Consider the following 12097-nt stretch of genomic DNA (forward strand, 5'->3'; position numbering starts at 1 on the left):
AGCCCCGGCCAGGGCAGGTCCCCGGTGCTCGGGTGCCGCAGCAGGTGGAAGGCGTCGGGGCGCGGCCGCCCGCAGGGCCCCGAGGCGTTGGGGGGCAGCGCCAGCGGGTAGCGCTCCAGCAGGCCCTGGTACCCGCCCACGGCGCCCAGCGCTGCCGGAAACCAGTACAAACCAGTATGAACCAGTATGGAGGGGTAGGAACCAGTATGGAGTGGTGAAAACCAGTATAAACCAGTACGGACCAGTATGGAGGGGTGGAAACCAGTATGGAGCGGTAAAAACCAGTATAAACCAGTATGGGAGGTAGGGTTGGGTTGGGGCGGTGTGTGATGCCTCCTCACAGTGTGTCCCCCATAAGGTTCAGGATCAATATGGACCAGTATGAACCAGTAAAAACCAGTATAAACCAGTATAAACCAGTATAAACCAGTATGAACCAGTATGGAGGGGTAGAAACCAGTATGGAGCGGTAAAAACCAGTATGAACCAGTATGGGAGGTAGGGCTGGGGTGGGACAGTGGGTGGTGCCTCCTCACAGTGTGGCCCCCATGAGGTTCAGGATCAATATGGACCAGTATGAACCAGTAAAAACCAGTATAAACCAGTAAAAACCAGTACGGACCAGTATAAACCAGTATGAAGTGGTAAAAAACAGTATAAACCAGTATAAACCAGTATGGGAGGTAGGGCTGGGGTGGGACAGTGGGCGGTGCCTCTTCCCAGTGTGTCCCCCATAAGGTTCAGGATCAATATGGACCAGTAAAAACCAGTTTAAACCAGTATAAACCAGTACGGACCAGTATGGAGGGGTGGAAACCAGTATGGAGCGGTAAAAACCAGTATAAACCAGTATGGGAGGTAGGGTTGGGTTGGGGCGGTGTGTGGTGCCTCCTCACAGTGTGTCCCCCATGAGGTTCAGGATCAATATGGACCAGTAAAAACCAGTAAAAACCAGTAAAAACCAGTAAAAACCAGTATGGACCAATAAAAACCAATATAGACCAGTATGGACCAGTATAAACCAGTATAGGGGTTGGGGATTGGACAGAGGGTGGTGCCTCCCCCCACGACATTCCCAGTAAGATTCAGGACCAGTATGGACCAGTATAAACCAGTATAAACCAGTATGGACCAGTATAGACCAGTATGGACCAGTATGGACCAGTATGGACCAGTATAGACCAGTATGGACCAGTACGGACCAGTATGGACCAGTATAAACCAGTATAAACCAGTAAAACACCACAGTGTTGCTTCCCAGTCCCTCCCAGTCCCTCCCAGCAGACCAGTATAAACCAGTATGGACCAGTGTCCCCACCGTAGCCGGCCAGCACGGAGGCGCCCGCGATGATGATCAGCGTCTGCAGCAGGTCGGCGAACATCAGCGCCGTCAGCCCGCCTGGCCACGCCCACCGCCACAGGCCACGCCCACACAGGCACACACACCGTTAGGCCACGCCCACAAATATTAAGCCACGCCTATACCCACTTAGGCCACGCCCAGACCACTTAGGCCACACCCACTACCCCAAAATCACGCCCAGATCCATTTAAGCCACACCCAGAGCCATTAGGCCACACCCACTACTCCAAAACCACACCCAGACCCAGTTAGGCCCCGCCCAGAGCCATTAGGCCACACCCACTACCCCAAAACCACGCCCAGATCCATTTAAGCCACACCCAGAGCCATTAGGCCACACCCACTACTCCAAAACCACGCCCAGATCCATCTAAACCACGCCCACACCCGATTAGGCCACGCCCAGAGCAATCGGGCCACGCCCATATCAATTAGGCCACGCCCACAAATATTAAACCACGCCCAGACCCATTTAAGCCACGCCCAGACCACTTAGGCCACGCCCAGACCCATTAGGCCACACCCACTGCTCCAAAACCACGCCCAGACCCATTTAAGCCACGCCCACACCCGGTTAGGCCACGCCCAGACAAGCTTTGGTCACGCCCACAAACCCCAGTAGTGACCAGTAAGCTCCCAGTGCCCTCCCAGTATAAACCAGTATAAACCAGTTTAAACCAGTTTAAACCAGTATAAACCAGGATAAACCAGTCCAAACCTGTCCTGTCCCAGTAGTCAGGCCACGCCCAGACCCGCTTAGGCCACGCCCAGAAATATTAAGCCACGCCCAGATCCATTAGGCCACGCCCACCAGCCCCAAAGGCATTCAGGTCACGCCCACACTCATTTAAGCCACGCCCAGACAAGCTTTGGCCACGCCCACAAACCCCAGTAGTGACCAGTAAGCTCCCAGTGCCCTCCCAGTATAAACCAGTATAAACCAGTTTAAACCAGTTTAAACCAGTATAAACCAGGATAAACCAGTCCAAACCTGTCCTGTCCCAGTGTAAACCAGTAAAAACAGTCCCAAACCAGTACAAACCAGTACAAACCAGTCCCAAACCAGTACAAACCAGTATAAACCAGTATAAAAAATCGCCTCCAACACCGATTTCCCTCAATTTTTAACCCTTTCACCCCCTCCCAGTATAACCCAGTCCCTCCCAGTCCATTCCCAGTTCACCCCAGACCCCTCACAGTACAAACCAGTACAAACCAGTACAAACCAGTATAAACCAGTATAAAGAATCGCCTCCAACCCCGATTTCCCTCAATTTTTAACCCTTTAATCCCCTCCCAGTATAACCCAGACCCCTCCCAGTCCCTTCCCAGTTTACCCCAGACCCCTCCCAGTCCAAACCAGTACAAACCAGTACAAACCAGTACGAACCAGTGACGGTGTAGAGCGCGGTGACGCCCAGCAGCGCCCCCACGGAGCCGTAGAGGTCCCAGCCCAGCGCCTCGCGGATGAACAGCGCCCCCGAGTACATGTCCACCTGCGGGGCACTGGTTTGTACTGGTTTGGACTGGTTTGGACTGGTTTGGACTGGTTTGGACTGGGAGGGACTGGTTTGGACTGGTTTGGACTGGGAGGGACCGGGAACGGACTGGGAATGGACTGGGAATGGACTGGGAATGGACTGGGAGGGACTGGGAGGGACTGGGAGGGAACTGGGAGGGACTGGGAGGGACTGGGATGGACTGGGAGGGACTGGGAGGGACTGGGAGGGACTGGGATGGAACTGGGATCCCTCCCAGTCCCTCCCTGTATCATCCCTGTTCCCTCCCAGTATAAACCAGTACAAACCAGTATAAACCATTAAAAACCAGTATAAACCAGTAAAAAACATTATAAACCAATCTCAATCCATTCCCAGTCCCTCCCAGTATAAACCAGTAAAAAAACATTACAAACCAATCTCAATCCATTCCCAGTCCCTCCCAGTTCCCTCCCTGTCCCTCCCACACCCCTCCCAGTACAAACCAATATAAACCAGTACAAACCAGTACAAACCAGGTAAAACCAGTATAAACCAGTAAAACCAGTATAGACCAGTATAAACCAGTAAAAACCCATCCCCGTTCCCTCCCAGTCCCTCCCACCAGTACCGAGATCTTGGTGCTGACGTAGAGCCCCAGGGAGAGCAGCGCCAGGTAGAGCCGGATCCGCCCCCCGCCGAAGCGCCGGCCCAGGTACTCGGGCATGGTGCTCACCTGGCCACGCCCACAGGGCCGCGCCCGCTCAGGCCACGCCCACAGGCACCCCCACACCCCGTAGGCCACGCCCACTTAGCCCACAACCCGTTTAGACCACGCCCACACCCCTTAGGCCACGCCCACTTCACCCACAACCCATTTAGGCCACGCCCACACCCCATAGACCACGCCCACTTAGCCCACAACCCGTTTAGACCACGCCCACACCCCCGTAGGCCACGCCCACTTAGACCACAACCCGTTTAGGCCACGCCCACACCCCCATAGGCCACACCCACTTATCCCAGAACTCATTTAAACCACGCCCACACCCTATAGGCCACGCCCACTTATCCCACAACTCGTTTTGACCACGCCCACACCGCATAGGCCACGCCCACGCATCCCAGAACTCATTTAGACCACGCCCACACCCCGTAGGCCACGCCCACTCAGGCCACAACGAATTTAGACTACGCCCACACCCCATAGGCCACGCCCACTTATCCCACGACCCGTTTAGACCACGCCCACACCCTGTAGGACATGCCCACTCAGCCCACAACCCATTTAGACCACGCCCACACCCACTTAGGCCACGCCCACTTGGGTTCCACCCATATATGGAGCCAATTAAAATATCGCGATAGAACCGCTGGGGGGTTGCGATATCGCGACAGAACCACCAGGGGGCGCCGTTGTATCGCGATAGAACCACTGGGATGTTTCAATATCGTGACAGAACCAGCAGGGGGCGGTGTTGGGGCCCCCGATATCGCGACAGAACCAGCAGGGGGCGGTGTTGGGGCCCCCGATATCGCGACAGAACCAGCAGGGGGCGGTGTTGGGGCCCCCGATATCGCGACAGAACCAGCAGGGGGCGGTGTTGGGGCCCCCGATATCGCGACAGAACCAGCAGGGGGCGGTGTTGGGGCCCCCGATATCGCGACAGAACCAGCAGGGGGCGCTGTTAAGAACCCAAATATCGCGATAGAACCGCTGGGGGGTTGCGATATCCCGACAGCACCACCAGGGGGCGCCGTTGTATCGCGATAGAACCATCAGGGGGTTCCTCTATCGCGACAGAACCAGCAGGGGGCGCTGTTAAGAACGCCAGTATCGCGATAGAACCATGGGGGTGCTGTTATATCGCGACAGAACCAGCAGGGGGCGCTGTCGCGGACCCCAGTATCGCCATAGAACCACCAGGGGGCGCTGTTATATCGCGATAGAACCATCAGGGGGTTCCTCTATCGCGACAGAACCAGCGGGGGGCGGTGTTGGGGACCCCGATATCGCGACAGAACCAGCGGGGGGCGGTGTTGGGGACCCCGATATCGCGACAGAACCAGCGGGGGGCGCTGTTAAGAACGCCAATATCGCGATAGAACCACTGGGGGTTTGCAATATCGCGACAGAACCAGCAGGGGGCGGTGTTGGGGACCCCGATATCGCGACAGACCCACCCTGGGGGGGGGATATATCGCGATATACCGCGATAAACGGCGATATATCGCGATATACCGCGATAAACAGCGATATATCGCGATATAGCACGGCCTATCGCGACATATCGCCCCCCTATCGCGACATATCGCGACTCACGCTCCACTCGAAGCCTCCCACGGCGATGCCGCCGGCCGCGCCCGTCCCCGCCATGCGATAAACGGCGCTATATCGCGATATACCACGGCCTATCGCGACATATCGCCCCCTATCGCGCCACGTCGCGACTCACGCTCCACTCGAAGCCTCCCACGGCGATGCCGCCGGCCGCGCCCGTCCCCGCCAGCCCCACGAAGTGCCCGGAGCCGATGTTGCTGGCAAAGAGCGACGCCCCCACCTGGAAGGGGGGGAGGGGAGGGGACGGGTGACCCCGGAGTGACCCCGGAGTGACCCCGGAGTGACCCCGGAGCGACCCCGGAGTGACCCCGGAAATGACCCCTCCGCTCCCAGTGTAAACCAGTTCAAACCAGTATAAAACCGGCTCAAACCAGTATAAAACCAGCTCAAATCGGTTCAAACCAGTACAAAACCAGTTCAAATCAGTTCAAACCAGTATAAAACCAGTTCAAAACAGCTCAAACCAGTAAAAACCAGCTCAAACCAGTTGAAACCAGTATAAAACCAGTTCAAACCAGTACAAAACCAGTTCAAACCAGTATAAAAGCAGATCAAATCAGTTCAAACCAGTTCAAACCGGTATAAAACCAGTTCAAACCGGCTCAAACCAGTAAAAACCAGCTCAAACCAGTTGAAACCAGTATAAAACCAGTTCAAACCAGCTCAAACCAGTTCAAACCAGTATAGAAACAGTTCAAAAGGGTTCAAACCAGTTCAAACCAGTATAAAACCAGTTCAAAAGGGTTCAAACCAGTATAAAACTGGTTCAAACCAGTTCAAACCGGCTCAAACCAGTATAAAACCAGTTTGAACCAGTATAAACCAGCATAAACCAGTTCAAACCAGTATAAAACTAGATCAAAACCAGTATAAACCAGTTCAAACCAGTATAAAACCAGTTCAAAATGGCTCAAACCAGTATAAAAGCAGTTCAAACCAGTATAAACCAGCTCAAACCAGTTCAAACCAGTATAAAAGCAGTTCAAAATGGCTCAAACCAGTAAAAACCAGCTCAAACCAGTTGAAACCAGTATAAAACCAGTTCAAACCAGATCAAAACTGGTTCAAACCAGTATAAACCAGTATAAAACCAGTTCAAACCAGATCAAAACTGGTTCAAACCAGTATAAACCAGTATAAAACCAGTTCAAACCAGACTAAACCAGTATAAAACCTGTTCAAACCAGTTCAAACCAGCTCAAACCAGTATAAACTGGTATAAAACCAGTTCAAACCAGTATAAACCAGTTCAAACCAATATAAACCAGTCCCAGCAAGTCCCTCCCAGTATAAACCAGTATAAAAGCAGTTCAAACCAGTTCAAAACCAGTTCAAACCAGTCCCTCTCAATCCCTCCCAGTACAAACCAGTACAAACCAGTACAAACCAGTTTGGACACTCACCGGGGCCCAGGTCATGCTGCGTCCGGCCAGGAAATACCCGGAGAGGCTCCGCCCACCGCGCCTGCGCAGGGTCTGGGACCAGTACAAACCAGGATAAACCAGTATGGACTGTCCCAATCCCCTCCCAGTCCAAACCAGTGCTCCCAGTCCCACCTGGCTGCTGTCATTGGCAGCCATGTTGGACAACTGTCTTGGCGCCCCTCTTGGATTGCATTATTTTGCCGCCATCTTGAATTGCTAGCTCGCCTAGCGCTATAAACCAGGATAAACCAGTATGGACTGTCCCAATCCCCTCCCAGTCCAAACCAGTGCTCCCAGTCCCACCTGGCTGCTGTCATTGGCAGCCATGTTGGACAACTGTCTTGGCGGCCATCTTGGATTGCATTATTTGGCCGCCATCTTGAATTGCTAGCTCGCCTAGCACTATAAACCAGTATAAACCAGTATAAACCAGTATAAACCAGTATAAACCAATATGGACCGGTATAGACCAGTATAGACCAGTACAAACCAGACTTTTGGGTCGAATTTCTGGGATTTTGGGATTTTCAGGGGGAATTTTGGGGCTGAATTTTTGGGATTTGGGGTTTTTTAGGATTGTTTTTTGGGGTGAATCTCTGAGATTTTGGGAATATTTTTGGTGGATTTTTTTTTTAATTTTAGGGTGAATTTTTGGGGTGAATTTCTGGGATTTTGGGGTTTTTAAGGTGGAATTTTTTGAGGGTGAATATTTGGGATTTTGGGTATTTTTTGGTGGATTTTTGGGAGCTTTGGGGTGATCTTTTTGGGGATTTTTAGGGTGAATTTTTGGGGTGAATTTCCAGAATTTGGGGATTTTTAGAGCGGATTTTTTTAGGGTGGATTTTTTATAGCGTGAATTTTTGGGGTGATTTTTTTTGGATTTTGGGGTGAATTTCCAGGATTTTGGGGGTTTTTTTGGTTGATTTTTTTTTTATTTTAGGGTGAAAGTTTGGGGTAAGTTTTTTGGATTTGGGGATTTTTGTGGTGGATTTTTGTGGTAATTTTTTAGAGATTTTTAGGGTGAATTTTTGGGTTGAATTTCCAGGATTTTGGGGATTTTTTTAGGCTGAATTTTTGGGGTGAATTTTCAGGATTTTGGGGTTTTTAGGGTGAATTTTTGGGGTGAATTTCCAGAATTTTGGGATTTTTTTAGGCTGAATCTTTGGGGTGAATTTTCAGGATTTTGGGGTTTTTAGGGTGAATTTTTGGGGTGAATTTCCAGAATTTTGGGATCTTTTTTTAGGGTGGATTCTTTTGGGGAATTTTTTGGGATTTTTTTTTATTTTTGGGGATTTTTGGGGTTTTTTAGGGTGAATTTTTGGGGAGAATTTCCAGAATTTTGGGGGATTTTTAGGGTGGATTTCCAGGTTTTTCAGTTTGATTGGGGGTGGGGTGGTGATTGTTTTAGGGTGAATTTCGAGGATTTTGGGGATATTTTAAGCTAGATTTTTTTGGGGGGTGATTTTCAGGATTTGTGAATTTTTATGGTTTTTGGGGAGATTTTTGGGGGATTTTTAGGGTGGATTTCCAGGTTTTTCAGTTTGATTGGGGGTGGGGTGGTGATTGTTTTAGGGTGAATTTCCAGGATTTTGGGGATATTTTAAGCTAGATTTTTTTGGGGGGTGATTTTCAGGATTTGTGAATTTTTATGGTTTTTGGGGTGATTTTTGGGGGAATTTTTGGTATTTTCAGGTTGATTTTTTGAGGGATTTTTAGGGTGATTTTTTTGGGTGGTTGATTTTCTGGGAATTTGGGGTGAAATTCCAGGATTTCGGGGGTTTTTAGGGTGGATTTTTGGGTTTTTTTGGTTGATTTTTTTGGGGTGATTTTTTAGGGTCAATTTTTAGGTTGATTTTCTGGGATTTTGGGGTGAAATTCCAGAATTTTGGGGGGTTTTCAGGGTTGATTTCCTGGCGATTCTTAGGGTAAATTTTTTTGGGTTGATTTTCTGGGATTTTGGGGTGAAAGTCCAGGATTTTGGGATGATTTTTGGGAGGGATTTTTTTAGGGTGAATTTTTGTGTTAATTTTCAGGGATTTTGGGGTGAAATGCCAGGATTTTGGGGTGATTTTTGGGGTGATTTATTTTGAGATGTTTAGGGTGAATTTTTTGGTTGATTTTTCAGGGATTTTGGGGTGAATGGTGATTTTTGGGGGGGTTGATTTTCTGGGAATTTGGGGTGAAATTCCAGGATTTCGGGGGTTTTAGGGTGGATTTTTGGGTTTTTTAGGTTGATTTTTTTGGGGTGATTTTTTAGTGTGAATTTTTAGGTTGATTTTCTGGGATTTTGGGTTGAATTTCCAGAATTTTGGGGTTTTTTTTTTTAGGGTGAATTTTTGGGGTTGATTTTCTGGGATTTTGGGGTGAAAGTCCAGGATTTTGGGATGATTTTTGGGAGGGATTTTTTTAGGGTGAATTTTTGTGTTAATTTTCAGGGATTTTGGGGTGAAATTCCAGAATTTTGGGGTGATTTTTGAGGGGGATTTTTTTTGAGGTGAATTTTTGGGTTGATTTTGGGGGATTTTGGGATTTTTGGAGTGGATTTTTAGGGTGAATTTCTGTTTGATTTTTCTGGGAATTTGGGGTGAATTTCCAGGATTTTGGGGTGAATTTTAGGAGATTTTTAGGGTGAATTTTTTGCTGATTTTCTGGGATTTTGGGGTGAAATTCCAGGATTTTGGGGTGATTTTTGGGAGGATTTTTTTAGGGTGAATTTTTTGGGCTGATTTTCGGGGATTTGGGGATTTTTTTGAGTGGATTTTTTAGGGTGAATTTCTGTTTGTTTTTTTTCTGGGATTTTGGGGTGAATTTCCAGGATTTTGGGGGTTTTCAGGGTTGATTTCCTGGAGATTCTTAGGGTAAATTTTTGGGGTTGATTTTCAGGGATTTTGGGGTGAATATCCAGGATTTTGGGATGATTTTTGGGAGGGATTTTTTTAGGGTGAATTTTTGTGTTAATTTTCAGGGATTTTGGGGTGATTTTACAGGATTTTAGTGGGTTTTTTTGTTTGGTTTTTTTTTCAGGTGATTGTTAGGGTGAATTTTTGGGTTGATTTTCAGGGATTTTGGGGTGAAATGCCAGGATTTTGGGGTGATTTTTGGGGTGATTTATTTTGAGATGTTTAGGGTGAATTTTTTGGTTGATTTTTCAGGGATTTTGGGGTGAATTTCCAGGATTTTAGGGGGTTTTTTCAGGTGATTTTTTGAGATTTTTAGGGTGAATTTTTGTGTTCATTCTCAGGGATTTTTGGGGTGAAATTCCGGGATTTTCAGGGATTTTGGCGTGAGTTTATTTTTAGATTTTTAGGGTGAATTTTTCAGTTGATTTTCAGGTATTTTGGGGTGAATTTCCAGGATTTTGGGGTGATTTTTTGGGGGATTTTTTTAGGGTGAATTTTTTGGGTGGATTTTCAGGGATTTTGGGGTGATTTTTGGGAGGATTTTTTTAGGGTGAAGGGTGAATTTCCAGGATTTTGGGGATATTTTAAGCTAGATTTTTTTGGGGGGTGATTTTCAGGATTTGTGAATTTTTATGGTTTTTGGGGTGATTTTTTGGGGGAATTTTTGGTATTTTCAGGTTGATTTTTTGAGGGATTTTTAGGGTGATTTTTGGGGGGGTTGATTTTCTGGGAATTTGGGGTGAAATTCCAGGATTTCGGGGGTTTTAGGGTGGATTTTTGGGTTTTTTAGGTTGATTTTTTTGGGGTGATTTTTTAGTGTGAATTTTTAGGTTGATTTTCTGGGATTTTGGGTTGAATTTCCAGAATTTTGGGGTTTTTTTTTTTAGGGTGAATTTTTGGGGTTGATTTTCTGGGATTTTGGGGTGAAATTCCAGGATTTTGGGATGATTTTTGGGAGGGATTTTTTTAGGGTGAATTTTTGTGTTAATTTTCAGGGATTTTGGGGTGAAATTCCAGAATTTTGGGGTGATTTTTGAGGGGGATTTTTTTTGAGGTGAATTTTTGGGTTGATTTTGGGGGATTTTGGGATTTTTGGAGTGGATTTTTAGGGTGAATTTCTGTTTGATTTTTCTGGGAATTTGGGGTGAATTTCCAGGATTTTGGGGGTTTTTAGGGTGGGTTTTTTGGGGTGGATTTTAAGGTTGATTTTTAGGGGGATTTTTTAGGGTGAATTTTCAGGTTGATTTTTAGGGATTTTGGGGTGAAATTCTAGGATTTTGGGGTGATATTTGGGGGGGATTTTTTGAGGGTGAATTTTTGTGTTCATTTTTGGGATTTTGGGGTGAATTTTCAGGATTTTGGGGTGATTTTTGGGGGGATTGTTTTTTGAGATGTTTAGGGTGAATTTTTGGGTTGATTTTCAGGGATTTTGGGGTGAATTTCCAGGATTTTAGGGGTTTTTTTCAGGTGATTTTTTGAGATTTTTAGGGTGAATTTTTGTGTTCATTCTCAGGGATTTTTGGGGTGAAATTCCGGGATTTTCAGGGATTTTGGCGTGAGTTTATTTTTAGATTTTTAGGGTGAATTTTTCAGTTGATTTTCAGGTATGATTTTGGGGTGAAATGCCAGGATTTTGGGGTGATTTTTGGGGGGATTGTTTTTTGAGATGTTAGGGTTGAATTTTTGGTTGATTTTTCAGGGATTTTGGGGTGAATTTCCAGGATTTTAGGGGGTTTTTTCAGGTGATTTTTTGAGATTTTTAGGGTGAATTTTTGTGTTCATTCTCAGGGATTTTTGGGGTGAAATTCCGGGATTTTCAGGGATTTTGGCGTGAGTTTATTTTTAGATTTTTAGGGTGAATTTTTCAGTTGATTTTCAGGTTTTTTGGGGGGAATTTCCAGGATTTTGGGGTGATTTTTTAAAAATATATTTTTAGGGTGAATTTTCGGGTTGATTTTCAGCGGTTTTGGGCTGAAATTCCATGATTTTGGGGTGATTTTTTTAGGGTGATTTTTTTGGGGTTATTTTCAGGGAGATTTTTTGGGGTGATTTTTGGGGGGATTTCTTTAGGGTAAATTTTTGGGTTGATTTCCAGGGATTTTGGGGGTGAATTTCCAGGATTTTGGGGGTGAATTTTTGGAGATTTTTAGGGCGAATTTTTTGGTTGATTTTCTGGGATTTTGGGGTGAAATTCCAGGATTTGGGGGTGAATTTTTGGGAGGATTTTTTAGGGTGAATTTTTGGGTTGATTTCCAGGGATTTTGGGATTTTCTTTTTTTAAATTATTTTTTCTTTCTCCTTACCCAGAGCCCCACAGCCATGACGAGCAGGAAGTACCCCCCGATCACCCCCAGGTCCCAGGGGTCCGCTCCCGGAGCCGCCATCCCCTCCCCCCCTCCCCTTTTTTTAGGGTGAATTTTTGGGTTGATTTCCAGGGATTTTGAGGAATTTTTTTTTAAAATTATTTTTTCTTTCTCCTTACCCAGAGCCCCACAGCCATGACGAGCAGGAAGTACCCCCCGATCACCCCCAGGTCCCAGGGATCCGCTCCCGGAGCCGCCATCCCCTCCCCCCCTTCCCCCAAAACCGCC

The 12097-nt window shown here is 47.1% G+C and overlaps 1 protein-coding gene across 1 annotated transcript; it reads right to left on the minus strand.

Moving 5' to 3' along the window:
• Positions 1-4: 4 nt before the first annotated feature.
• On the minus strand, positions 5-11901 carry LOC120512480 (sodium/nucleoside cotransporter-like; the record flags this gene model as incomplete). Its single annotated transcript, XM_039730834.1, has 8 exons — positions 11810-11901; positions 6586-6657; positions 5281-5402; positions 5165-5231; positions 3473-3577; positions 2754-2859; positions 1319-1399; positions 5-151 (listed from the first exon to the last, which is right to left on the minus strand). Coding segments are annotated over exons 1-8 (781 nt in total), but the record flags the coding sequence as incomplete, so codon positions are not given.
• Positions 11902-12097: the final 196 nt, after the last annotated feature.

The sequence above is a fragment of the Passer montanus genome, unplaced genomic scaffold (assembly GCF_014805655.1).
Source record: "Passer montanus isolate IOZ18808 unplaced genomic scaffold, ASM1480565v1 scaffold730, whole genome shotgun sequence".
In the NCBI taxonomy this organism is placed as follows: domain Eukaryota; kingdom Metazoa; phylum Chordata; class Aves; order Passeriformes; family Passeridae; genus Passer; species Passer montanus.